Source organism: Haemorhous mexicanus, chromosome 34 (genome assembly GCF_027477595.1).
Source record: "Haemorhous mexicanus isolate bHaeMex1 chromosome 34, bHaeMex1.pri, whole genome shotgun sequence".
Classification (NCBI taxonomy): Eukaryota; Metazoa; Chordata; class Aves; order Passeriformes; family Fringillidae; genus Haemorhous; species Haemorhous mexicanus.
Genome location: NC_082374.1, coordinates 989,424 through 1,017,284, shown reverse-complemented (window position 1 = coordinate 1,017,284; position 27,861 = coordinate 989,424). Strand labels below are relative to the sequence as shown.

The 27,861-nt window shown below is 62.1% G+C and overlaps 1 protein-coding gene across 1 annotated transcript; it reads left to right on the top strand.

The window, feature by feature from the left end:
• Positions 1-698: 698 nt before the first annotated feature.
• Positions 699-27,733, top strand: TECR (trans-2,3-enoyl-CoA reductase). Its single transcript, XM_059872227.1, has 13 exons — positions 699-813; positions 2,013-2,063; positions 3,561-3,612; positions 5,520-5,564; positions 6,829-6,932; positions 9,428-9,543; positions 11,208-11,313; positions 12,836-12,908; positions 14,011-14,054; positions 15,221-15,278; positions 19,777-19,865; positions 21,681-21,726; positions 26,795-27,733. Exons 1-13 carry the CDS (start codon positions 799-801, stop codon positions 26,920-26,922), a joined length of 927 nt encoding a protein of 308 aa, XP_059728210.1. The 5' UTR covers positions 699-798; the 3' UTR covers positions 26,923-27,733.
• Positions 27,734-27,861: the final 128 nt, after the last annotated feature.

Below are 27,861 nucleotides of genomic sequence, written 5' to 3'. Positions count from 1 at the left end.
CCAGACCCTGCAGCCCCCTCGGACCCCCCGGACCCACAGCCCCCAGCCCCCCGTGACCCCTCCATTCCCCATGGTCCCACCCCCCGTGGTCCCCCTAGACCCCCAAAACTCCTCGGACCCCCCCCAACCCCAGACGCCCCCAGTTCCTGTGACCCCTCCCAGTCCCCATGACCCCCCATCCCCCAAACACCCTATGACCCCTTTGACTCCGCCCCCCATGGCCCCCCCGGACCCCCCAAACCCCTTGGACCCCCCAAACGCCACAGCCCCCCAGTGTCAGTGACCCCTCCCAGGCCCTGGGACCCCTCCATTCCTCATGGCCTCCCGCCCCCCATGGCCCCCCAGCCCCCTCGGACCGCCCCAAACCCACAGAGCCCCAGCCTCCTTTTGACCCCTCTACCGCCCAAACCCCCCATGAGCCCCCAGACCCCTTCTAGATCCGCCCAGGGCACATGCGGAGCTTGCCCCGCCCCCACCGCGAGCCCATTGGCTAATTTGACCATCACTCCACCCTCAACCCCGCCCTCACCGCGCTCCCATTGGCTACCCTGGCCGTCACTCTAAGCCCCGCCCCCGCCTCCCATTGGCGGAGTCCCCCTCGGGCGTTCGCGTTGCCCCGGCAACCAGAGCGGCGGGAAGGGGCGAAGGCGCGGGCGGGGCCGCCGCATTCCGATTGGCCGCGCCGAGCTACGCGCGTGGCGCCGATTGGCCGAGCCGCAGGCACCGCCCCCCGCGAGGCTGAGAGGGCGGGTCACGTGGGGGTGGCGGGGGCGGCGGGAGCGGCGGAGCGGAGCGGCCATGAAGCACTACGAGGTGAGGCGGCCGGGCTGCCCGCGGCCCGGGCCGGACACCGCCACCGGAGCGGCCCCGAGCGTCTGGCGCCGCCGGTCCCGCACGGCGCCATCGCGGCGGCCTCGCGAAACCCGCGCGTTCCGCCCCGGGGCAACCGGGACGCGCTGTGCGCATGCGCGGAGGGGCCGCGCTGTGCACATGCGCGGAGGGGCGGGACCGCTGCGCGTGACGGGACGGAGCTTCTGCCTGTTCGTGGGCGGAGCATCGGCGACAGGGGCGTGGCCTCTTGGAAAGGGGCGGGGCTTGAGGTCCCGGGCCCCTCGGTGGTCCCGGAGGGTCCCGGAAGGTTCTGGAAGGTCCCCGAGGGTCCCGTGCCGCCCCCGCGTCGCAGCAGGGCCGTGACGGGCCGCGGTGACCCCGGGAGGGCTCCGCTGTCACCCCCCGAGCGCCATTGTTGCTGTCACCGTCCCTGTCACCGTCCCCGCGCCGGGCGTGGCTCCAGGGCACGGCCCGGTAGCTGTCGGTGTCACCTCCCTCCCGTGGCAGGGTCACCCTCCCCAGTGTCACCTCCCTCCCCCCGGGAGTGACAGAGCCGTCCCGGTGTCCCCGCGTGACGTCACCTCCGTCGGTGACAGTGGCCACATGGCCGCGGCCACCGTGTCCCCACCTCGGGCCACCTGGGGACACGGGGGGGGGGGGGGGGGGCGTCCGGCCTCACCTCCTGTCCTGTCCTGTCCTGTCCCCGCCGGGTGACACTGTCCCTCCGGTGGCCACCCCCGGGCCACCTCCAGGGCCACCCTCGGGCCATCAGGGGCCACTCCCGGGCCACCACGGGGCCTCGTCCAGGCCACCTCCAGGGCCACCACGAGGTCCCCCCCGGGCCACCTCCAGGGGCCACCACGGGGTCACCTCCAGGGCCGCCCCCGGGCCACCTCCAGGGCCACCAGGGACCACTCCAGGGCCACCTCAGGGCCACCAGGGGCCACCAGGGGGGGTGGGGCTATATTTAGCGGCCGCGGGGCCGATCGGGTTTCGGTGCCATGGAGGTGGCGGTGGCGCCCCGCGGGGGTGGCCCGGTGGCCCCGGTGGCCGCGGCGGGGCTGTGGCCCGCGGCGGCCACCGGCGGGGGTGGCCCGGTGGGCCCGGTGGCCGTGGCCGGGCTGTGGCCCCCGGTGGCCCCCGGGAGGCGGCCCCGGAAAGCGGCGATGCTCTTCTTCGAGGTGGAGATCCTGGACGCGCGCACCAGGGACAAACTGTGCTTCCTCGACAAGGTACCGGGACAGACACGGGGACACGGGGGGACATGGCGGGGACTAAGGGACATGGGGGACACGGGGGGATGGGGGACAGGGCGAGTCACGGTGGGAACAGGGGGACGGGAGAGCAATGGGGGGACATGGGGACGGGGGGGACATTTGGGAACACGGGGATGGGGAGATATGGGGACAGCAAGAGGGGACAGGGGGGATGTGGGGACATGGGGACACGGGGGGACATGGGGACACGGGGGGACATGGCGGGGACTAAGGGACATGGGAGACATGGGGGGATGAGGGGACAGGGGGGACATGGGGGGACACGGGGATGGGGAGACATGGGGACAGCAGGAGGGGACAGGGGGACAGGGGGGATGTGGGGACATGGGGGGGACATGGGGACAGCAGGGGGACATGAGGACAGTGCCATGATGGGATATGGGGACGTGGGAACAGCACGGAGGGATGTGGGGACAGCAAAAGGGGACAGGGGAACAAGGGGACATGAGGGGGCTTGGTGACACGGGGGGGGGGACATGGGGAGTGGGGGGACATAGGGACACGGGGACATAGGGGGACATGGGGACAGCAAGAGGGGACATGGGGACATGGAGGGATGGGGGGACATGGGGACGGCATGGTAGGACACGGGGACATGGTGGGACAGAGGGGACATGGGGACAGCATGGTGGGACACCGGGGGACATGGTGGGACAGAGGGGACATGGGGACAGCATGGGGGTACAGGGGGACACAGGGGGGACATGGGGATGTGAGGGACATGGGGACAGTGCCATGAGGGGGCCTGGGGACACGGGATGACATGGGGACATGAGGACAGCCCAGGGGGACAGGAGGACATGGGGACAGCGCGGGGCGACACAGGGACACGGGGGGGGGACATTGAGGGACAGGGGGACAGCATGGGGGGACAGGGGGACAGCAAGAGGGGACACGGGGACAGCCTGGGAGGGACACAGGAACATGGTGGGGGGGGACGTGGGGACACATGGGGACATGGGGGGACACAGGAACAACAAGAGGGGACAGGGGACAGCAGGAGGGGACAGGGGGACAAGGGGAGCCATGGGGACATGTGGGGGACATGGGGACACATGGGGACAGTGCCATGAGGGGACATGGGGACTTGGGAACAGCATGGGGGGACATGGGGATGGGGGGGACATGGGGACAGCAAGAGGGGACACGGGGACAGCCCAGGAGGGGACATGGAGAGCCTGGGAGGGGACATGGGGAGAGCCTGGGAAGGGACAGGGGTGGCCTGGAGGGGACACGGGGACAGCCTGGGAGGGGACAGGGGTGGCCTGGAGGGGACACAGGTGGCCTGGAGGGGACAGGGGTGGCCTGGGGGGGGACACAGAGACAGCCCAGGAGGGGACAGGGGTGGCCTGGAGGGGACAGGGGTGGCCTGGGAGGGGACAGGGATGGCCTGGAGGGGACACGGGTGGCCTGGCGCTGTCCCTGTCCCCTGAGCACCCTCGCTGTCCCCAGGTGGAGCCTCAGGCCACGGTGGCCGACATCAAAAACCTGTTCAGCAAGAGCCGTGAGTGACAGGGACAGGGGACACAGGAGGGGACAGGGGGACATGGGGATGGGACAGGGATGGGACAGGGAGGGGGGATAGGGGGACAGGGACATGGGGACAAGGATGGGGACAGGGATGGGACAGGGATGGGACAGGGAGGGGGGACAGGGGGACATGGGGACAGGGGGATGGGACAGGGAGGGGACATGGAGACAGGGATGGGACAGGGATGGGACAGGGAGGGGGGATAGGGGGACATGGGGACATGGGGACAGGGATGGGACAGGGAGGGGGGATAGGGGGACAGGGACAGGGGACAGGGATGGGGACAGGGATGGGACAGGGATGGGGGATAGGGGGACATGGGGACATGGACATGGGGACAGGGGGACGTGGGGATGGGACAGGGAGGGGACATGGGGACAGGGATGGGACAGGAGACAGGGATGGGGACAGCGACATGGAGACAGGGACAGGGACATAGGGACGGGGAGGGGACAGGGATGGGGGCAGCGGGGACAGGGACAGCAGAGTGGGGGCAGGGATGGGGACAGAGAGAGAGGTGGGTGACAGGGGAGGGGACAAGGACAAAGATGGGAACCTGTCACCGGGCCATGGGGACATGTCACCGGGCCATGGGGACCTCCATCATGGCCCTGGATTTGTCCCAAGGCCACCACTGTCACCGTTGTCATCAGAGACCAGCACGGGGCCCTGTCCCCATGGGGGCTGTGTCCCCTCAGTGCCACCCACTGTCACTGTCCCTGCAGTGCCACCACTGCTGTCCCCTCAGTGCCACCCCTGCTGTCCCCTGGGTGCCACTGTCCCTGTCCCCTGGTGCCACCCCCTGTCCCTGGTGCCACTGTCCCTGTCCCCTGGTGCCACCCACTGTCCCTGTGTCCCACAGATCCCCAGTGGTACCCGCTGTCCCTGGTGCCACCCGCTGTTCCTGGTGCCCTGTCCCTGTCCCCTGGTGCCCTGTCCCTGTCCCCTGGTGCCACCCGCTGTCCCTGGTGCCCTGTCCCTGTCCCCTGGTGCCCTGTCCCTGTCCCCTGGTGCCACCCGCTGTCCCTGGTGCCACTGTACCTGTCCCCTGGTGCCCTGTCCCTGTCCCCTGGTGCCACTGTCCCTGTCCCCTAGTGCCCTATCCCTGTCCCTGGTGCCACCCGCTGTCCCTGTGTCCCACAGATCCCCAGTGGTACCCGCTGTCCCTGGTGCCACCCGCTGTCCCTGGTGCCACTGTCCCTGTCCCTGGTGCCCTGTCCCTGTCCCCTGGTGCCCTGTCCCTGTCCCCTGGTGCCACCCGCTGTCCCTGGTGCCACTGTCCCTGTCCCCTGGTGCCACCCGCTGTCCCTGGTGCCCTGTCCCTGTCCCCTGGTGCCCTGTCCCTGTCCCCTGGTGCCACCCGCTGTCCCTGGTGCCACTGTACCTGTCCCCTGGTGCCCTGTCCCTGTCCCCTGGTGCCACTGTCCCTGTCCCCTAGTGCCCTATCCCTGTCTCTGGTGCCACCCGCTGTCCCTGTGTCCCACAGATCCCCAGTGGTACCCGCTGTCCCTGGTGCCACCCGCTGTCCCTGGTGCCCTGTCCCTGTCCCTGGTGCCCTGTCCCTGTCCCTGGTGCCACCCGCTGTCCCTGGTGCCCTGTCCCTGTCCCTGGTGCCCTGTCCCTGTCCCTGGTGCCACCCGCTGTCCCTGGTGCCCTGTCCCTGTCCCTGGTGCCCTGTCCCTGTCCCTGGTGCCACCCGCTGTCCCTGGTGCCCTGTCCCTGTCCCCTGGTGCCCTGTCCCTGTCCCCTGGTGCCACCCGCTGTCCCTGGTGCCATTGTCCCTGTCCCCTGGTGCCACCCGCTGTCCCTGGTGCCCTGTCCCTGTCCCCTGGTGCCCTGTCCCTGTCCCTGGTGCCACCCGCTGTCCCTGTGTCCCACAGATCCCCAGTGGTACCCCGCGAGGCAGTCCCTGCGCCTGGACCCCAGTGAGTGCCACCGCCCGCGGCATGGGGGGTCCCCGGGTGTCACCAGGTGTCACCAGTGTGTCCCCAGGTGTCCCAAGGTGTCCCCAGGTGTTCCTAGGGATGTCACCACATGTCCCAAGATGTCCCCAGCTGTCCCCAGGTGTTCCTAGGGATGTCACCAGGTGTCCCCAGCTGTCCCCCGGGGATGTCCTACATGTCCCAGGTACCCCTCAGGGATGTCCCCAGGTGTCCCCTGTCATCCCCAGGTGTGCCCAGGTGTCCCCCAGCTGTCCCTAGGGGTGTCCCCAGATATCCCTCAGGGATGTCCCCAGGTGTGCCCAGGTGTCCCCTGGAGATGTCCTAGGTGTCCCAGGTACCCCTCAGGGATGTCCCCAGGTGTCCCAGGGGTGTCCCCACGTGTGTCCCAGGGGTGTCCCCAGGTGTCCCAGGGGTGTCCCCAGGTGTCCCCACGTGTGTCCCAGGTGTCCCAGCTATCCCTAGGGATGTCCCCAGCTGTCCCCAGGGGTGTCCCAGGTGTCCCCAGCTGTTCCCCAGGAATGTCCTACATGTCCCAGGTACCCCTCAGGGATGTCCCCAGGTGTGCCAGGTGTGTGCCCAGCTGTGCCCAGGTACCCCCAGGTGTGCCAGCTGTGCCCAGGTGTGCCAAGTGTGTGCCCAGGTGTGCCCAGGTACCCCTCAGGGATGTCCCCAGGTGTGCCAGGTGTGTCCCCAGGTGTGTGCCTAGGTGTGCCAGGTGTGCCCAGCTGTACCCAGGTATCCCCCAGGTTTGTGCCAGGCATGCCCAGGTGTGCCAGGTATGCCCAGGTGTGCCAGGTGTGCCCAGGTACCCCTCAGGGATGTCCCCAGGTGTGTGCCAGGTGTGTGCCAGGTGTGCCGAGGTATCCCCCAGGTGTGCCCAGGTGTGCCAGGTGTGCCCAGGTACCCCTCAGGGATGTCCCCAGGTGTGTGCCAGGTGTGCCCAGGTGTGCCAGGTGTGCCCAGGTACCCCTCAGGGATGTCCCCAGGTGTGTGCCAGGTGTGTCAGGTGTGCCCAGGTACCCCTCAGGGATGTCCCCAGGTGTGCCAGGTGTGCCCAGGTGTGCCAGGTGTGCCCAGGTACCCCTCAGGGATGTCCCCAGGTGTGCCAGGTGTGCCCAGGTGTGCCAGGTGTGCCCAGGTACCCCTCAGGGATGTCCCCAGGTGTGCCAGGTGTGCCCAGGTACCCCTCAGAGATGTGCCCAGGTGTGCCCAGGTGTGCCAGGTGTGCCAGGTGTGCTCTCCGCAGAGGGGCGCTCGCTCAAGGACGAGGACGTGCTGCAGTCGCTGCCCGTGGGCACCACGGCCACGCTCTACTTCCGGGACCTGGGGGCGCAGATCAGCTGGGTCACGGTGAGGGCACCTGGCTGTCACCTGAGTGTCACCTGTCTGTCACCTGCCACCTGTCTGTCACCTGTGTCACCTGTCTGTCACCTCTGTCATCCCTGTGTCACCTGTGTCCTCTTCCGGGACCTGGGGGCGCAGATCAGCTGGGTCACGGTGAGGGCACCTGTCACCTGTTTGTCACCTGTCTGTCATCTGTGTCACCTGTCTGTCACCTCTGTCGTCCCTGTCTGTCACCTGAGTGTCACCTGTCTGTCACCTGTGTGTCACCTGTCTGTCACTTGAGTGTCACCAGTCTGTCACCTGTCTGTCACCTGCCTGTCATCCTTGTCTGTCACCTGTGTGTCACCTGTCTGTCACCTGAGTGTCACCAGTCTGTCACCTGTCTGTCACCTGCCTGTCATCCTTGTCTGTCACCTGTGTGTCGCCTGTGTCCCCTTCTGGGACCCGGGGGATGCAGATCAGCTGGGTCACGGTGAGAGTACCTGGCTGTCACCTGTATGTCACCTGAGTGTCACCAGTCTGTCACCTGTCTGTCACCTGAGTGTCACCTGTCTGTCACCTGTCTGTCACCTGTCTGTCACCTCTGTCATCCCTGTCTGTCACCTGTGTGTCACCTATGTCCCCTTCTGGGACCTGGGGGCGCAGATCAGCTGGGTCACGGTGAGGGCACCTGTGTGTCACCTGTGTCACCTGTCTGTCACCTGTCTGTCACCTCTGTCACCTCTGTCATCCCTGTCTGTCACCTGAGTGTCACCTGTCTGTCACCTGTGTCACCTGTCTGTCACCTGTCTGTCACCTGAGTGTCACCAGTCTGTCACCTGTCTGTCCCCTGAGTGTCACCTGTCTGTCACCTGTCTGTCACCTCTGTCGTCCCTGTCTGTCACCTGTGTGTCACCTGTGTCCCCTTCTGGGACCTGGGGGTGCAGATCAGCTGGGTCACGGTGAGAGCACCTGGCTGTCACCTGTCACCTGTATGTCACCTGTCACCTGTCTGTCACCTGTGTCACCTGTCTCTCACCTCTGTCATCTCTGTCGTCCCTGTGTCACCTGTGTGTCACCTGTGTCACCCCTCTCTATCACCTGTGTCACCTGTGTGTCATCTCCTGTCACACACTGTGTCACCTGTGTCACCTGTGACACATTCTGGGACCTGGGGGTGCAGATCAGCTGGGTCACATTGAGGGCACCTGGGTGGCACACCTGTGTGTCACCTGAGTGTCATCTCTGTCACCTGTGTCACCTCTGTCACCCCTGTGTCACCTGTGTCATCCCCTGTGTCACCTGTGTCTCATCTCCTGTCACACACTGTGTCACCTGTGTCCCCTTCCGGGACCTGGGGGCACAGATCAGCTGGGTCACAGTGAGGGCACCTGGGTGCCACACCTGTGTCATCCCCTGTGTCACCTGTGTGTCACCTGTGTCACTGTGTCTTACCTGTGTCACCTCTGTCATCCCCGTGTCACTCTGCCACACCTGTGTCACCTGCATGTCACCTGTGTCATCTGTGTATTACTTGTGTCACCTCCCTGTGTCACCTGTATCACCTGTGTGTCACCTGCATGTCACCTGTGTGATCTGTGTGTCACCTGTGTCACCTCCCTGTGTCACCTGTGACACCGTCTGGGACCTGGGGGTGCAGATCAGCTGGGTCACCGTGAGGGCACCTGAGTGTCACACCTGTGTCACCTGTGTGTCACCTGTGTGATCTGTGTGCCACCTGTGTCACCTCCCTGTGTCACCTGTGTCACCCCTGTGTCCCCGTGTCTGTCTGTCCCTCTCTGTCCCTCTGTCCCTGCTCCTGGGTGTCCTGTGTTCCCCTGTCCCAGGTGCCCCTGACTGTCCCCTCACCTGTCCCAGGTGACCTGTCCAGGTGTTCCTGACCTGTCCCTCATCTGTCCCAGGTGTCCCTCACCTGTCCCTCACCTGTCCCTCACCTGTCTCAGGTGTCCCTCACCTGTCCCAGGTCACCTGTCCACGTGTTCCTGACCTGTCCCTCACCTGTCCCGGGTGTCCCTCACCTGTCCCAGGTGTCCCTCACCTGTCCCTGGTGTTCCTGATCCCCTCATTTACCTGTCCCAGGTGTCCCTGACTGTCCCCTCTCACCTGTCCCAGGTGTCCCAGGTGTCCCTGACTGTCTCCTCTCACCTGTCCCAGGTGTCCCTGAGTGTCCCCTGTCACCTGTGCAGGTGTTCCTGACGGAGTACGCGGGCCCCCTGCTCATTTACCTGTCCCAGGTGTCCCTGACTGTCCCTGAGTGTCCCCTCTCACCTGTCCCAGGTGTCCCTGAGTGTCCCTGAGTGTCCCCTGTCACCTGTGCAGGTGTTCCTGACGGAGTACGCGGGCGCCCTGCTCATTTACCTGTCCCAGGTGTCCCTGAGTGTCCCTGAGTGTCCCCTGTCACCTGTCCCAGGTGTTCCTGACGGAGTACGCGGGCCCCCTGCTCATTTACCTGTCCCAGGTGTCCCTGAGTGTCCCTGAGTGTCCCCTGTCACCTGTCCCAGGTGTTCCTGACGGAGTACGCGGGCCCCCTGCTCATTTACCTGCTGTTCTACTTCCGGGTCCCCTTCCTGTACGGGCCCCGCTACGACTTCACCGCCAGCCGGCACCGCGTGGTCCAGTGAGACACTGGGGACATCAGAGGGGACAGTGGGGACACTGGGGACATCAGAGGGGACACTGGGGACACTGGGGACACTGGGGGGATTGGGGACAGACACCGCCAGCTGGCACCGTGTGGTCCAGTGAGGGACAGCAGGGACATTGGGGACATTGGGAGGATTGGGACATTGGGGACAGTCACCGCCAGCCAGCACCGCGTGGTCCAGTGAGACACTGGGGACATCAGAGGGGACACTGGGGACATCAGAGGGGACATTGGGGACACTGGGGACATCAGAGGGGACACTGGGGACATTGGGGACATCAGGGACACTGGAGACATTGGGGGGATTGGGGACATTGGGGACATCAAGGACACTGGGGACACTGGGGGGATTGGGGACACTGGGGACATTGGGGGGATTGGGGACATTGGGGACAGTCACTGCCAGCCGGCACCGCGTGGTCCAGTGAGACACTGGGGACACTGGGGACATCAGAGGGGACACTGGGGACACCATGGGGACACTGGGGACACTGGGGGGATTGGGGACACTGGGGACATTGGGGACAGTCACCGCCAGCCAGCACCGTGTGGTCCAGTGAGACACTGGGGACACTGGGGACATCAGAGGGGACATCGGGGACACCGTGGGGACATCAGAGGGGACACTGGGGACATTGGGGACAGTCACCGCCAGCCGGCACCATGTGGTCCAGTGAGGGACACTGGGGACATTGGGGGGACATTGGGGGGATTGGGGACCTTGGGGACATTGGGGACACTGGGGCAGTCACCGCCAGCCAGCACCGCGTGGTCCAGTGAGACATTGGGGACATCGGGGGGACACCCTGGGGACACTGCCAGCACCGCGTGGTCCAGTGAGACACTGGGGACACTGCGGGGACATTGGGGACACTGGGGACACTGCAGAGACAATGGGGACAGTCACTGCCAGCCGGCACTGCGTGGTCCAGTGAGGGACACTGGGGACATTGGGGACACTGGGGACACTGCGAGGACTTTGGGGACAATGGGGACACTGCGGGGACACTGGGGACAGTCACCGCCAGCTGGCACTGCATGGTCCAGTGAGGGACAGCATGGGGACATTGGGGACATCAGGGGGACATCGGGGACACTGCGGGGACATTGGGGGGGCGGGGACACTGGGGACAGTTACCGCCAGCTGGCACTGCACGGTCCAGTGAGGGACAGCATGGGGACATTGGGGACATCAGGGGGACATCAGGGACACTGCGGGGACATTGGGGGGATGGGGACATTGGGGACATTTGGGGATATTGAGGACCTTGGGGACACGTTGGGGACAGCATGGGGACATTGGGGAAACCTTGGGGACGCTGGGGACAGTCACTGCCAGCCAGCACCACGTGGTCCAGTGAGGGACACCATGGGGACACTGGGGACATTGTGGGGACATTGGGGACACCTTGGGGACACCTTGGGGACATTGGGAACAGTCACCACCAGCTGGCACCGCGTGGTCCAGTGAGGGACAGCAGGGACATTGGGGACACTGCCGGGAAAACTGGGGGGATTGGGACATTGGGGACACTTGGGGCTGCAGGAGCCATCGAGGGGACACCGGGCAGGTGGTGGGGACAGGGGGCAGGTGTCCCAGGTGTGTCCCCAATGTCCCCACTGTCCCCTGTCCCCAGCCTGGCGTGCTGCTGTCACTCGTTCCACTACATCAAGCGGCTGCTGGAGACGCTCTTCGTGCACCGCTTCTCGCACGGCACCATGCCCCTGCGCAACATCTTCAAGGTGTGACACCGGTGACACCTGGGTGACACCTGTGTCACTGCCCTGACACCTGTGTCATTGCCCCGGCACCACTCTGTCCCCTCCCTGTCCCCGCCCTGTCCCCTCCCTGTCCCCTCCCTGTCCCCAGCGCTTCTCGCACGGCACCATGCCCCTGCGCAACATCTTCAAGGTGTGACACCGGTGACACCTGGGTGACACCTGGGTGACACCTGTGTCACTGCCCTGGCACCTGTGTCACTGCCCCGGCACCACCCTGTCCCCTCCCTGTCCCCTCCCTGTCCCCTCCCTGTCCCCTCACTGTCCCCAGCGCTTCTCGCACGGCACCATGCCCCTGCGCAACATCTTCAAGGTGTGACACCTGGGTGACACCTGGGTGACACCCTGGCACCTGTGTCACACCCCTGGCACCGCCCCAGTACCACCCTGTCCCCTCCCTGTCCCCTCCCTGTCCCCAGCGCTTCTCGCACGGCACCGTGCTCCTGCGCAACGTCTTCAAGGTGTGACACCGGTGACACCTGGGTGACACCTGTGTCACCACCCTGGCACCTGTGTCACTGCCCCGGCACCACCCTGTCCCCTCGCTGTCCCCAGCGCTTCTCGCACGGCACCATGCCCCTGAGCAACATCTTCAAGGTGTGACACCTGTGACACCTGGGTGACACCTGGGTGACACCTGTGTCACTGCCCTGACACCTGTGTCACTGCCCCGGCACCACCCTGTCCCCTCCCTGTCCCTTCCCTGTCCCCTCCCCGTCCCCAGCGCTTCTCGCACGGCACCGTGCCCCTGCACAACATCTTCAAGGTGTGACACCTGTGACACCTGGGTGACACCTGTGTCACCACCCCAGCACCTGTGTCACTGCCCCAGCACCACCCTGTCCCCTCCCTGTCCCCTCCCTGTCCCCTCCCTGTCCCCAGCGCTTCTCGCACGGCACCATGCCCCGGCACAACATCTTCAAGGTGTGACACCTGTGTGTCACCTGTGTCACCACCCCAGCACCTGTGTCACTGCCCCGGCACCACCCTGTCCCCTCCCTGTCCCCTCCCTGTCCCCTCCCTGTCCCCAGCGCTTCTCGCACGGCGCCGTGCCCCTGCACAACGTCTTCAAGGTGTGACACCTGGGTGACACCTGGGTGACACCTGTGCCACCCAAGTGTCACCTGTGCCACACCCCTAGCACTGCCCATGCCGCATCTCTGAGGTGTCACTGTCCTCTGGGTCACCTCCCTGTCCCCCCCCAGGTCCCCTCTGCCACCGCCTGTCCCCTCTCTGTCCCCCTGTGTCACCTCTGCCAAACCCCTGTCCCCACCCCGCCCCGCCCCCGTGTGACATTGTCCAGGTGTCACCGTCACCTGGCTCACCCGCCCATCCTCCCGAGGCCGCCCTGCTCTCCCCGTGTCCCCTCCGTGTCCCCTCCGTGGCAGCACCGCACACCTGGCTGTCCCCAGGTGTCCCCTGCCTGCCACTGCCGCGTCCCCAACGTGTCCCCAACGTGTCCCCAACGTGTCCCCAATGTCCCCAGAACTGCACCTACTACTGGGGCTTCGCTGCCTGGATGGCGTATTACATCAACCACCCGCTGTACACCCCGCCAGGTGAGTGCCACCTGTCACCTGTCCCTGTCACCTGTCACTGTCACCTGTCCCTGCCACCTGTCCCTGCCACCTGTCACTGTCACTGTCACCTGTCCCTGCCACTGTCACCTGGCACTGTTACCTGTCACTGTCACTGTCCCCATTACATCAACCACCCGCTGTACACCCCGCCAGGTGAGTGCCACCTGTCACCTGTCCCTGTCACCTGTCACTGTCACCTGTCCCTGCCACCTGTCACTGTCACCTGTCCCTGCCACTGTCACCTGGCACTGTTACCTGTCACTGTCCCCACTACATCAACCACCCGCTGTACACCCCGCCAGGTGAGTGCCACCTGTCACCTGTCACCTGTCACTGTCACCTGTCCCTGTCCCCTCTGTGTCCCCAATGTCCCCATCACTTTGTCCCCTTGTCCCCCTGTGCCTCCAGGGGACACACAGGGATGTGATTGTCCCTGTCCCTGCCACCCCTGTGTCCCCCGCAGGAGGGGACACTGGAGGTTGTCCCCATCTCTGTCCCTGTCCCCTCTGTCCCCTCCCTGTCCCCTCCCTGTCCTGTCCCTGTCCCCATCTCTGTCCCTGTCCTCTCCCTGTCCCATCCCTGTCCCTTTCCCTGTCCCCTCTGTCCCCATCTCTGTCCCTGCCCCCTCTGTCCCCATCCCTGTCCCCTCTGTCCCACTGTCCCTGTGCTGACCCCCCCATGTCCCTGTCCCTGTCCCTCTGTCCCCTCTATCCCCTCTGTCCCATCCCTGTCCCCCCCTGTCCCTGTCCCTGTGCTGTCCCCCCCGTGTCCCTGTCCCTGTCCCGACCCCCCCATGTCCCTGTCCCCCCCGTGTCCCTGTCCCTGTCCCTGTCCCCCCTGTGTCCCTGTCCCTGTCCCTGTGCTGACCCCCCGGTGTCCCTGTCCCTGTCCCTGTCCCTGTCCCCCCCGTGTCCCTGTCCCTGTCCCTGTCCCTGTCCCTGTCCCTGTCCCTGTCCCTGTGCTGTCCCCCCCGTGTCCCTGTCCCTGTCCCTGTCCCTGTCCCCCCCGTGTCCCTGTCCCTGTCCCTGTGCTGACCCCCCCATGTCCCTGTCCCTGTGCTGACCCCCCCGTGTCCCCCCAGCCTACGGTGACGAGCAGGTGAAGCTGGCGCTGGCCGTGTTCCTGGTGGGTACGGGGGGGACACGAGGGACAGGGGGGGACACGAGGGGGACAGGTGGGGACACGGGGGGACACGGAGGGACAGGGAGGGACGGGGGGGACACTGGGGGGGACACAGGGGGACAGGGGGGATAGGGAAGGACACGGAGGAAAGGGAGGGATATGGGGGGGACAGGGAGGGACAGGGGGGACACGGAAGACGGGGGGGACACAGGGGACAGGGGGGGACACGGGGGGACACGGGGGGACAGGGAGGGACAGGGGGGAGCTGGGGAAGTTGGGATGGGGGGTTTGAGGGGTTTGGGGGGTCACGGTGGGGGTTCAGGGGGGTTGGGGGGGTTTGTGGGGTCCCAGTGGGGGTTTGGGAGGGTTTGGGGGGCTGGGATGGGAAGTTTGGGGGGGGTTGGGGGTCCATGGGGGGTTTGGGGGAATTTGAGGGGGGTCCCAGTGGGGGTTTGGGGGGCCGAGGGGGGCTGGGGGGGTTTGGGGGGGCTGGGATGGGGGATTTGGGGGGGTTCAGGGGGGGTTTGGGGGGCCGTGGTGGGCTGGGGGGGTTTGGGGGGGCTGGGATGGGGGATTTGGGGGGGTTTGGGGGGGTTTGGGGGGCTGGGATGGGGGATTTGGGGGGGTTCAGGGGGGGTTTGGGGGGGCCATGGGGCCTCTGGGGGGGTTGGGATGGCTGGGGGGCTTTGGGGGGGCTGGGGTGGGCTGGTTTGGGGGGGCCATGGGGGGCTGGGGGGGTTTGGGGGGGGCATGGGGGGGTTGGGATGGGGGGTGGGGGGCTGAGGGGGCCATGGGGGGGTTTGGTTGGTTTGGGGGGGCCAGGGGGGTTTGGGGGGGCCAGGGGGGTTTGGGGGGGCTGGGATGGGGGATTTGGGGGGGTTTGGGGGGGCTGGGCTGGGCTGTTTTGGGGGGGCTGGGGGAGTTTGGGGGGTCCCTATGGGGTGGGGGGAGGTTTGGGGGGACCACGGGGGGTTTGGGGGGTCTCGGGCAGTTTGGGGGGGCCAGGGGGATTTGGGGGTCCCTATGGGGTGGGGGGAGGTTTGGGGGGCCCAGGGGGGATTTGGGGGGTCTCAGTGGGACCATGGGGACACTGGGGGGTCCCTGGGGGGGGTCCCAGTGCCACCCCCCGCCCCGAGGTCCCCCATGACCCCCCCCCGTGACCCCCCCAGTTCTGCCAGCTCGGGAACTTCTCCATCCACGTGGCCCTGAGGAACCTGCGGCCGGCAGGTGAGGGGACAGCGGGGACAGCCAGGGGACAGTGGGGGACAGTGGGGGGGTTGGGGACAGTGGGGACAGCAGGGACAGTGGGGACAGTGGGGGGGTTGGGGACATTGGGGACAGTGGGGACAGCTAGGGGACAGTGGGGGGACATTATGGGGGCTGGGGACATGGGGGACAGCCAGGGGACAGTCAGGACAGTGGGGGATTGGGGACATTGGAGACAGCAGGGACAGCCAGGGGACAGCGGGGGACATTGGGGGGACATTGGGGGGTTGGGGACATTGGGGACAGCCAGGGGACAGCCAGGGGACAGTGAGGACAGTGGGGGGACAGTGGGGGGATTGGGGACACTGGGGATAGCGGGGACAATGGGGACACTGGGGACATTGGGGGGATTTGGCGGGATTGGGGACAGCGAGGGGACTGGGGACATTGTGGACAGCGGGGACACGGGGGCGGTTGGGGACATTGGGGGAATTGGGGACACTGAGGACGCTGGGGACACTGGGGGATTGGGGACATTGGGGACAGCAGGGACAGTGGGGGGATTAGGGACATTTTGGGGACATTGGGGACATTGTGGACATTGGGGGACACTGGGGACATTGGAGACATTCGGGATATTGGGGACAGTGGGGGGACATTGGGGACACGATGATGCAGAGGCCACAGGGACACGTGGGAGCAGCCAGGGGCTGGCAGGGACACTGTGGGGACAGGAGGGGACACGGAGGGTGACATGGAGGGGAAATAGAGGGGACACGGAGGGTGGCATGGAGGGGACACGGAGGGTGGCATGGAGGGGACATGGAGGGTGGCACCTGTCCAGGGGGTGGCCTGGGGGGTGACACGTGTCCTGGGTGTGTCACCAGTGTGTGACCTGTGTCCCACGGGGTGTCACCAGTGTGTCCCCGTGTCAGGAGGTGTCACCGGTGTGTCACTGTGTGTGACCCGTGTCTGGGGGTGTCCCCGTGTGTCCCCTTGTCACCGGTGTGTCACTGTGTATGACCCGTGTCCGGGGGTGTCCCCGTGTGTCCCTGTGCCACCCATGTCCCTGTGTGTCCCCTTGTCACCGGTGTGTCCCTGTGTGTCCCTGTGTGTCACTGTGTCACTGTGTGTCCCTGTGTGTCCCTGTGTGTCACTGTGTCACTGTGTCCCTGTGTGTCCCTGTGTGTCACTGTGTGTCCCTGTGTCGCTGTGTGTCCCTGTGTCACTGCGTGTCACTGTGTGTCACTGTGTGTCACTGTGTGTCCCTGTGTGTCCCTGTGTGTCACTGTGTCCCTGTGTCACTGTGTCCCTGTGTGCCCCTGTGTGTCCCTGTGTCACTGTGTCCCTGTGTGCCCCTGTGTGTCCCTGTGTCCCTGTGTGTCACTGTGTGTCACTGTGTCACTGTGTGTCACTGTGTGTCACTGTGTCACTGTGTGTCACTGTGTGTCACTGTGTGTCACTGTGTCCCTGTGTGTCCCTGTGTGTCACTGTGTGTCCCTGTGTGTCACTGTGTGTCCCTGTGTCACTGTGTGTCACTGTGTGTCATTGTGTGTCCCTGTGTCACTGTGTCCCTGTGTGTCCCTGTGTGTCATTGTGTGTCCCTGTGTCACTGTGTCCCTGTGTGTCCCTGTGTGTCACTGTGTCCCTGTGTGTCCCTGTGTCACTGTGTGTCACTGTGTGTCACTGTGTCACTGTGTGTCACTGTGTGTCACTGTGTGTCCCTGTGTGTCACTGTGTGTCCCTGTGTCACTGTGTCATTGTGTGTCCCTGTGTCACTGTGTCCCTGTGTGTCCCTGTGTGTCACTGTGTGTCCCTGTGTCACTGTGTGTCACTGTGTGTCCCTGTGTGTCATTGTGTGTCACTGTGTCACTGTGTCCCTGTGTGTCACTGTGTCCCTGTGTGTCACTGTGTGTCCCTGTGTCCCTGTGTGTCCCTGTGTCACTGTGTCCCTGTGTCACTGTGTCCCTGTGTGCCCCTGTGTGTCCCTGTGTCCCTGTGTGTCCCTGTGTCCCTGTGTGTCACTGTGTCACTGTGTGTCACTGTGTCACTGTGTGTCACTGTGTGTCACTGTGTCCCTGTGTGTCCCTGTGTGTCACTGTGTGTCCCTGTGTCACTGTGTGTCACTGTGTGTCACTGTGTGTCCCTGTGTGTCCCTGTGTGTCACTGTGTGTCACTGTGTCCCTGTGTGTCCCTGTGTGTCACTGTGTGTCACTGTGTCACTGTGTGTCACTGTGTGTCCCTGTGTCCCTGTGTGTCCCTGTGTCCCTGTGTGTCCCTGTGTCACTGTGTCCCTGTGTGTCACTGTGTCCCTGTGTGTCACTGTGTGTCCCTGTGTCCCTGTGTGTCCCTGTGTCACTGTGTCCCTGTGTCACTGTGTCACTGTGTGTAACTGTGTCCCTGTGTGTCCCTGTGTGTCCCTGTGTGTCACTGTGTCCCTGTGTGTCACTGTGTCCCTGTGTGTCCCTGTGTGTCACTGTGTGTCACTGTGTCACTGTGTGTCACTGTGTGTCCCTGTGTCCCTGTGTGTCCCTGTGTCCCTGTGTGTCCCTGTGTCACTGTGTCCCTGTGTGTCACTGTGTCCCTGTGTGTCACTGTGTGTCCCTGTGTCCCTGTGTGTCCCTGTGTCACTGTGTCCCTGTGTCACTGTGTCACTGTGTGTAACTGTGTCCCTGTGTGTCCCTGTGTGTCCCTGTGTGTCACGGTGTCCCTGTGTGTCCCTGTGTGTCCCTGTGTGTCCCTGTGTGTCCCTGTGTCACTGTGTGTCACTGTGTGTCACTGTGTGTCATTGTGTGTCCCTGTGTCACTGTGTGTCCCTGTGTGTCCCTGTGTGTCCCTGTGTGTCCCTGTGTCCCTGTGTGTCCCTGTGTGTCACTGTGTCCCTGTGTGTCACTGTGTCCCTGTGTGTCACTGTGTCACTGTGTGTCACTGTGTGTCACTGTGTCCCTGTGTGTCCCTGTGTGTCACTGTGTGTCCCTGTGTCACTGTGTGTCACTGTGTGTCCCTGTGTGTCATTGTGTGTCCCTGTGTCACTGTGTCCCTGTGTGTCCCTGTGTGTCACTGTGTGTCCCTGTGTGTCCCTGTGTGTCCCTGTGTCACTGTGTCACTGTGTGTCACTGTGTGTCCCTGTGTGTCACTGTGTCCCTGTGTGTCCCTGTGTCACTGTGTCCCTGTGTGTCCCTGTGTCCCTGTGTGTCACTGTGTCACTGTGTGTCACTGTGTGTCACTGTGTGTCCCTGTGTCCCTGTGTGTCACTGTGTGTCACTGTCCCTGTGTGTCACTGTGTGTCCCTGTGTCACTGTGTGTCACTGTGTGTCCCTGTGTCCCTGTGTGTCACTGTGTGTCACTGTCCCTGTGTGTCACTGTGTGTCCCTGTGTCACTGTGTCCTCCCCACGTGTCACTGTCCCCCTGTGTCTCTGTCCCCATGTCCCCTGCAGGTTCCAAGACTTGGAAGATCCCGTTCCCCACCTGGAACCCCTCCCTGTGTCCCCGTGTGTCCCCATGTCTCACTGTGTCCCTGTGTCTCCCTGTGTCACTGTCTCACTGTGTCACTGTGTCACTGTGTCACTGTGTCCCCATGTCTCACTGTGTCCCCGTGTCCCCATGTGTCACTGTGTTACTGTGTCTCTCTGTCCCCATGTCTCACTGTGTCCCCATGTGTCACTGTGTCCCCGTGTGTCCCCATGTCTCACTGTCTCACTGTGTCCCCATGTCTCACTGTGTCCCTGTGTCCCCGTGTCCCCATGTCCCCATGTCTCACTGTGTCACTGTGTCCCCATGTCTCACTGTGTCCCCATGTCTCACTGTGTCCCTGTGTCCCCATGTCCCCATGTCCCCATGTCTCACTGTGTCACTGTGTCCCCATGTCTCACTGTGTCCCCGTGTCCCCGTGTGTCACCGTGTCACTGTGTCCCCATGTGTCCCCATGTCCCCATGTGTCACCGTGTCACTGTGTCCCCATGTGTCCCCATGTCCCCATGTGTCCCCATGTCCCCATGTGTCACCGTGTCCCCGTGTCCCCCAGTGTCACTGTGTCCCCATGTGTCCCCATGTCCCCGTGTGTCACCGTGTCACTGTGTCCCCCAGTGTCACTGTGTCCCCATGTCCCCATGTGTCCCCGTGTGTCACCGTGTCCCCGTGTCCCTGTGTCCCCATGTGTCCCCGTGTGTTCCCATGTGTCCCCGTGTCCCCGTGTCCCCATGTGTCACCGTGTCACTGTGTCCCCATGTGTCCCCGTGTCCCCATGTCTCACTGTGTCCCTGTGTCCCCCAGTGTCCCCGTGTCCCCATGTGTCACCCTGTCCCCATGTGTCCCCGTGTCCCCATGTGTCACCGTGTCCCCGTGTCCCTGTGTCCCCATGTGTCCCCGTGTCCCCATGTGTCCCCGTGTCCCCATGTGTCCCCATGTGTCCCCGTGTCCCCGTGTCCCCATGTGTCACCGTGTCACTGTGTCCCCGTGTCCCCATGTGTCCCTGTGTCCCCGTGTCCCCATGTGTCACCGTGTCACTGTCCCCTGCAGGCTCCAAGACCCGGAAGATCCCGTACCCCACCCGGAACCCCTTCACCTGGCTCTTCCTGCTCGTGTCCTGCCCCAACTACACCTACGAGGTCAGGGACACCTGGGGACACCTGGGGACACCTGGGGACACCTGGGGGGGTGTGACATCCCCGGGGACCCTGGGGACAGCCCTGGGGTGTGACAGTCTCCAAGGGGGAACAGTCCTGGGTGGGGACATGTCCGTGGGGGGAACATGGTCCTGGGGACACCTGGGGGGACACCTGGGGTGTGACAGCCCTGGGGACACCTGGGGGTACACCTGGGGGGACACCTGGGGGGACACCTGGGGTGTGACAGCCCTGGGGACACCTGGGGTGTGACAGCCCTGGGGACACCTGGGGGGGACACCTGGGGTGTGACAGCCCTGGGGACACCTGGGGGGACACCTGGGGTGTGACAGCCCTGGGGACACCTGGGGGCACACGGTGTGACAGCCCTGGGGACACCTGGGGGGACACCTGGGGTGTGACAGCCCTGGGGACACCTGGGGGGACACCTGGGAGGACACCTGGGGTGTGACAGCCCTGGGGACACCTGGGGGGACACGGTGTGACAGCCCTGGGGACACCTGGGGGGACACCTGGGGTGTGACAGCCCTGGGGACACCTGGGGGGACACCTGGGGAGACACCTGGGGTGTGACAGCCCTGGGGACACCTGGGGTGTGACAGCCCTGGGGACACCTGGGGGGACACCTGGGGTGTGACAGCCCTGGGGACACCTGGGGTGTGACAGCCCTGGGGACACCTGGGGGGGACACCTGGGGTGTGACAGCCCTGGGGACACCTGGGGGGACACGGTGTGACAGCCCTGGGGACACCTGGGGGGACACCTGGAGTGTGACAGCCCTGGGGACACCTGGGGGGGAAAACAGCCCTGGGGACAGCAGGGGACAGCCCTGGGGGATGACATGGCCCTGGGGACACCTGGGGAATGTGACAGCCCTGGGGGGGGACATGGCCCTGGGGACATTGGGAGGGGACAGGCCAGCCCTGGGGGGGGACATGGCCATGGGGACACCACTGTGCTATGGGGGAGGGGACAGGAGGGGACATCGCTGTGCTGGGGGTGTCACTGCAGTGGAGGATGGTGACATCCCCATGGGTGACACCCCCCAAAGGTGACACCCCCAAAGGTGATACCCCACAGGTGACACCCCCAAATGTGACACCCCCAAAGGTGACACCCACAGGTGACAGCCCCACAGGTGACAGCCCCAAAGGTGACACCCCACAGGTGACACCCCCAAAGGTGACACCCCCAAAGGTGACACCCACAGATGACATCCCCAAAGGTGACAGCCCCAAAGGTGACACCCCAAAGGTGACACCCCAAAGGTGACACCCCCAAAGGTGACCCCCCAAAGGTGACATCCCCAAAGGTGACAGCCCCAAAGGTGACACCCCAAAGGTGACATCCCCCAAAGGTGACACCCCCCCCAAAGGTGAGACACCCCATAGGTGACACCCCCCACAGGTGACACCCCCCCCAAAGGTGACACCCCCAAAGGTGACACACCCCAAAGGTGACACCCACAGGTTACACCCCCATAGATTACACCCCCCAGATGTGACACACCCCCAGTGTGACACCCCAAAGGTGACACCCCAAAGGTGACACACCCCACAGGTGACACCCACAAAGGTGACACCCCCAAAGGTGACACCCACAGGTGACACCCACAGGTTACACCCCCGTAGATTACACCCCCAAATGTGACACACCCCCAATGTGACACCCCAAAGGTGACACCCCAAAGGTGACCCCCCCCAAAGGTGAGCCCCCCCCCACAGGTGACACCCCACAGGTGACACCCCACAGGTGACACCCCAAAGGTGACACCCCGCCCCCGTTTGTCCCCCCCAGGTCGGCTCCTGGATTGGTTTCACCATCATGACCCAGTGCCTGCCCGGTGAGGGGACACGGGGGGACACGAGGGGACACGGGAGGGGGTGGCACCCTGCAGACCCCGGCTCTGTGTCCCCTGGGCCACCGTGGGGTCCCCAGGAATTTTGGGGGAATTTGGGGTGGATTTGGGGGTTATTTATTTGGGGTGGATTTGGGTGGATTTAGGGGTTATTTATTTGGCGTGAATTTGGGTGAATTTGGGGTGGATTTGGGGTGGATTTGGGTGGATTTAGGGATGGATTTAGGGGATATTTATTTGGGGTGGATTAGGGGTAGATTTGGGATGGATTTGGGGGGATTTGGGATGGATTTGTGGGTTATTTATTTGGGGTGAATTTGGGTGGATTTGGGGTGGATTTGGGTGGAATTGCGGGTTATTTATTTGGGGTGAATTAGGGGTGGATTTGGGGGGATTTGGGTGAATTTTGGGGCGATTCAGGGTGGATTTGCGTTGGATTTGGGGGTGGATTTGGGTGGATTTGGGATGGATTTGCAGGTTATTTATTTGGGGTGGATTTGGGTGGATTTAGGGGTTATTTATTTGGGGTGATTTGGGTGGATTTGGGGTGAATTTGGGATGGATTTGGGTGGATTTAGGGATGGATTTAGGGGATATTTATTTGGGGTGATTTGGGTGAATTTTGCGGTGAATTTGGGTGGATTTACAGATGGATTTAGGGGTTATTTGGGGTGGATTTGGGATGGATTTAGGGGTTATTTATTTGGGGTGGATTAGGAGTAGATTTGGGATGGATTTGGGGGGATTTGGGTGAATTTTGGGGCGATTCAGGGTGGATTTGGGTTGGATTTGGGGTGGATTTGGGTGGATTTGGGATGGATTTAGGGGTTATTTATTTGGGGTGGATTTGGGATGGATTTAGGGGTTATTTATTTGGGGTGGATTTGGGTGAATTTTGGGGTGATTCAGGGTGGATTTAAGGGTGATTTCGGGTGGATTTGGGTGGATTTAGGGATGGATTTGGGGGTGGATTTAGGGATGGATTTGGGGGTGGATTTAGGGATGGATTTGGGGGTGGATTTGGGGTGAATTTGAGTTGGATTTTGGGATGGATTTGCGGGTTATTTATTTGGTGTGAATTTGGGGTTGATTCAGGATGGATTTGGGAAGATTTGGGGGGATTTGGGTGAATTTTGGGGTGGATTTGGGTGGATTTAGGGATGGATTTAGGGGATTTGGGTGGATTTGGGTAGGTTCAGGGTGGATTTAGGGGTGGATTTGGGGTGGATTTGAGGGTGGATTTGGGGTGGATTTTGGTGGCTTTGGGATGGATTTGGGGGTTATTTATTTGGGGTGGATTTGGGATGGATTTGGGGGGATTTGGGTGAATTTTGGGGCGATTCAAGGTGGATTTGGGTTGGATTTGGGGGTGGATTTGGGGTGAATTTGAGTTGGATTTTGGGATGGATTTGCGGGTTATTTATTTGGTGTGAATTTGGGGTTGATTCAGGATGGATTTGGGAAGATTTGGGGGGATTTGGGTGAATTTTGGGGTGGATTTGGGTGGATTTAGGGATGGATTTAGGGGATTTGGGTGGATTTGGGGCGGTTCAGGGTGGATTTGGGGGTGGATTTGGGGTGGATTTGAGGGTGGATTTGGGGTGGATTTTGGTGGCTTTGGGATGGATTTGGGGGTTATTTATTTGGGGTGAATTTGGGATGGATTTGGGGGGATTTGGGTGAATTTTGGTGTGATTCAGGGTGGATTTAGGGGTGATTCAGGGTGGATTTGGGGGTGGATTTGGGTGAATTTTGGGGAGACTCGTGTTGGATTTGGGGTGGAGTTGGGGGCGATTTTTGGGGGGTTTCTGGTGGTTGAGGTGGATGGGGGGGGATTTGGGTTGGATCTGGGGGGGATCTGGGGTGGACTTGGGTGGATTGGGGTGGATTTAGGGGCGATAGGTTGGATTTTGGGGTGGTTCAGATGGATTTGGGTTGGATTGGGGTGCATTTAGGGTGATTTTGAGAGGATTTTGGGATGATTCAGCGTGGATTTAGGGAGGATTTTGGGGTGGATTGGGGTGATTTGGGGTGGATTGAGGTGGATTTAGGGTGGATTTAGGTGGATCTAGGAGGGATTTGGGGGGATTTTGGGGGGACTTGGGTGGATTGTTGCAGATTTGGGGAGGATGTTGGGGGGATTTGGGGTGGTTTCAGTGGATTTTTGGGGTGATTTGGGAGTGGATTTCAGGGTGATTTTGGGGGGATCTGGGATTGAGGGGTGATGGGGTGGATTTGGGTTGGATTTTGGGGTGATTGTGTGGATTTAGGGGTGATTTGGGGTAGATTTGGGGGAATTTGGGGTGGATTTGGGTGGATTTAGGGGTGATTTATTTGGGGTGGATTTGGGGTGGATTCCGGATGGATTTGGGGGGATGTGGGTGAATTTTGGGGTTGTTCAGGGTGGATTTGGATTGGATTTGGGGGTGGATTTGGGTGGATTTGGGGTGGATTTGCGGGTTATTTATTTGGGGTGGATTTGGGGTGATTTGGGTGAATTTTGGGGTGATTCAGGGTGGATTTAGGGGTGATTTCGGGTGGATTTGGGGGTGGATTTGGGTGGATTTGGGGTGAATTTGGGTTGGATTTTGGGATGGATTTGCGGGTTATTTATTTGGGGTGAATTTGGGTGGATTTGGGTGGATTTGGGATGGATTTAGGGGTTATTTATTTGGGGTGAATTTGGGTGGATTTGGGGTGGATTTGGGGTGGAATTGCGGGTTATTTATTTGGGGTGAATTAGGGGTGGATTTGGGGGGATTTGGGTGAATTTTGGGGCAATTCAGGGTGGATTTGGGGGTGATTTCGGGTGGATTTGGGGGTGGATTTGGTGGATTTGGGGGGATTTGGGTGAATTTTGGGGTGGATTTGGGTGGATTTAGGGATGGATTTAGGGATGGATTTAGGGGATTTGGGGCGGTTCAGGGTGGATTTAGGGGTGGATTTGGGGTGGATTTGAGGGTGGATTTGGGGTGGATTTTGGTGGCTTTGGGATGGATTTCGGGGTTATTTATTTGGGGTGGATTAGGGGTAGATTTGGGATGGATTTGGGTGAATTTTGGGGTGATTCAGGGTGGATTTGGGTTGGATTTGGGGGTGGATTTGGGTGGATTTGGGATGGATTTGCGGGTTATTTATTTGGGGTGGGTTTGGGTGGATTTGGGATGGATTTGGGGTGGATTTAGGGGTTATTTATTTGGGGTGGATTAGGGGTGGATTTGGGATGGATTTGGGTGAATTTTAGGGCGATTCAGGTTGGATTTGGGGGTGGATTTGGGGTGGATTTGGGATGGATTTAGGGGTTATTTATTTGGGGTGGGTTTGGGTGGATTTGGGGTGGATTTGGGGTGGATTTGCAGGTTATTTATTTGGGATGAATTAGGGGTGGATTTGGGTGAATTTTGGGGCGGATTTGCAGGTTATTTATTTGGGATGAATTAGGGGTGGATTTGGGTGAATTTTGGGGCGATTCAGGGTGGATTTGGGTTGGATTTGGGGGTGGATTTGGGTGCCTTTGGGATGGATTTGCGGGTTATTTATTTGGGGCGGATTTGGGGTGGATTTGGGTGAATTTTGGGGTGATTTCGGGTGGATTTGGGGGTGGATTTGGGTGGATTTAGGGATGGATTTGGGGGTGGATTTGGGGTGAATTTGGGTTGGATTTTGGGATGGATTTGCGGGTTATTTATTTGGGGTGAATTTGGGGTTGATTCAGGATGGATTTGGGAAGATTTGGGGGGATTTGGGTGAATTTTGGGGTGGATTTGGGTGGATTTAGGGATGGATTTAGGGGATTTGGGTGGATTTGGGGCGGTTCAGGGTGGATTTGGGGGTGGATTTGGGGTGGATTTGAGGGTGGATTTGGGGTGGATTTTGGTGGCTTTGGGATGGATTTCGGGGTTATTTATTTGGGGTGGATTTGCGGTGGATTTGGGGGGATTTGGGTGAATTTTGGTGTGATTCAGGGTGGATTTGGGGGTGGATTTCAGGGTGATTTTGGGGGGATCTGGGATTGAGGGGTGATGGGGTGGATTTGGGTTGGATTTTGGGGTGATTGTGTGGATTTGGGGTAGATTTGGGGGAATTTGGGGTGGATTTGGGTGGATTTAGGGGTGATTGGTTAGATTTTGGGGGGATTTGGGTGGATTTAGGGTGGTTTAGGTGGATTTGGGGTGCATTTAGAAGGGATTTGGGGCAGATTTTGGGGTGATCCGGGGTGGATTTGTGTTGGATTGGGGTGAATTTTGGGTGGATTTCGGGGGATTCGGGGTGGATTTTGAGGGGATTTGAGTGGATGTCGGGGTGGATTCGTGTTTGGATCGGGGTGGATTTGGGGTGGTTTAGGTGGATTTTGGGTGGATATGGGATGGTTTAGGTGGATTTGGGGTGGAATTGGGACGGGTTTGGCAGGATTTGGGTGGATTTTGGGGTGGATTTGGGGTGGTTTAGGTGGATTTGGGGTGGAATTGGGACGGGTTTGGCAGGATTTGGGGTGGATTTTCGGGGGATTCATGTCGGATTGGGTGGATTCTGGGTGAATTTTGTGTGGATTTGGGGTGGTTTAGGTGGATTTGGGGTGGATTTGGGGTGGTTTAGGTGGATTTGGGGTGGAATTGGGACGGGTTTGGCTGGATTTGGGTGGATTTTATGGGGATTTGTGTTGGATTGGGTGGATTCTGGGTGAATTTTGTGTGGATTTGGGGTGGTTTAGGTGGATTTGGGGTGGATTTGGGGTGGTTTAGGTGGATTTGGGGTGGATTTGGGGTGGTTTAGGTGGATTTGGGGTGGATTTTCGGGGGATTTGTGTCGGATTGGGTGGATTTTGGGTGGATTTGGGGTGGTTTAGGTGGATTTGGGGTGGTTTAGGTGGATTTGGGGTGGAATTGGGACGGGTTTGGCAGGATTTGGGTGGATTTTGGGGTGGATTTGTGTTGGAGCGGGTGGATTTTGGGTGGATTCTGGGGGATTCTGGGTGGATTTTGGGGGGATCTGGGGCGTCCCCGCGGTGCCAGCGCTGTCCCCTGGTGCCAGCTGTGTCCCTTGTCCCTGCCAGTGGCGCTGTTCTCGCTGGTGGGCTTCGTGCAGATGGCGATCTGGGCCCAGGGCAAGCACCGCAGTTACCTGCGCGAGTTCCGCGACTACCCGCCGCTGCGCTCGCCCATCGTGCCCTTCCTGCTGTGACACCGCGGGGACAGCGCGGGGACAGCCCTGGGGACAGCCCCCACCGTGCCCTTCCTGCTGTGACACCGCGGGGACAGCGCGGGGACAGCCCTGGGGACAGCCCCCACCGTGCCCTTCCTGCTGTGACACCGCGGGGACAGCACGGGGACAGCCCTGGGGACAGCCCTGGGGACAGCCCCCACCGTGCCCTTCCTGCTGTGACACCGCAGGGACAGCCCTGGGGACAGCCCCCACTGTCCCCTTCCTGCTGTGACACCGCGGGGACAGCCCTGGGGACATCCCTCACTGTCCCCTTCCTGCTGTGACACCGCAGGGACATCCCCCATTGTCCCCTCCCCGCTGGCACATCCTGGGACACCCTGGGGACACCGTGCTCTGTGCTGTCCCCTCCCTGCTGTGACACCTTGGGGACACCATGATGTGTCCCTGCCAGTCCAGCCCTGAGCCTTGGGGACAATGAGGGGACAGGGGACATGAGCCCCTTGTCACCCTGGTGTCACAGCAGGACATGGGCATGTGGCCCCGCTGTCCCTTGTCACCTCCAGGGTGCCAGCCCCGGTGTCACCTCCCTGGTGGCAGTGTCCCCTCTCTGGTGGCAGTGTCACCTCCAGGGTGCCATCCCTGGTGTCCCCTCTGCAGTGGCAGTGTCCCCTCTCTGGTGGCAGTGTCCCCTCTGCAGTGGCAGTGTCACCTCCAGGGTGCCATCCCTAGTGTCCCCTCTCTGGTGGTGGTGGTGTCACCTCCCCATGTCCCCTGCCCAGTGCCACCCCCTCCCCCTGTCCCCACTGGTGACAATAAATGCCATCCCCCACCCGCGTGTGGCCTGTCATTGTCCCCTCCCAGGGGACACGGGGGGGTGAGGGCCACCCCTGGGGACAATCCTGCTGTCCCCAGGCTGGGAGGGGGCAGTGGCTTCGCGATGTCCCCAGCCCAGTGACG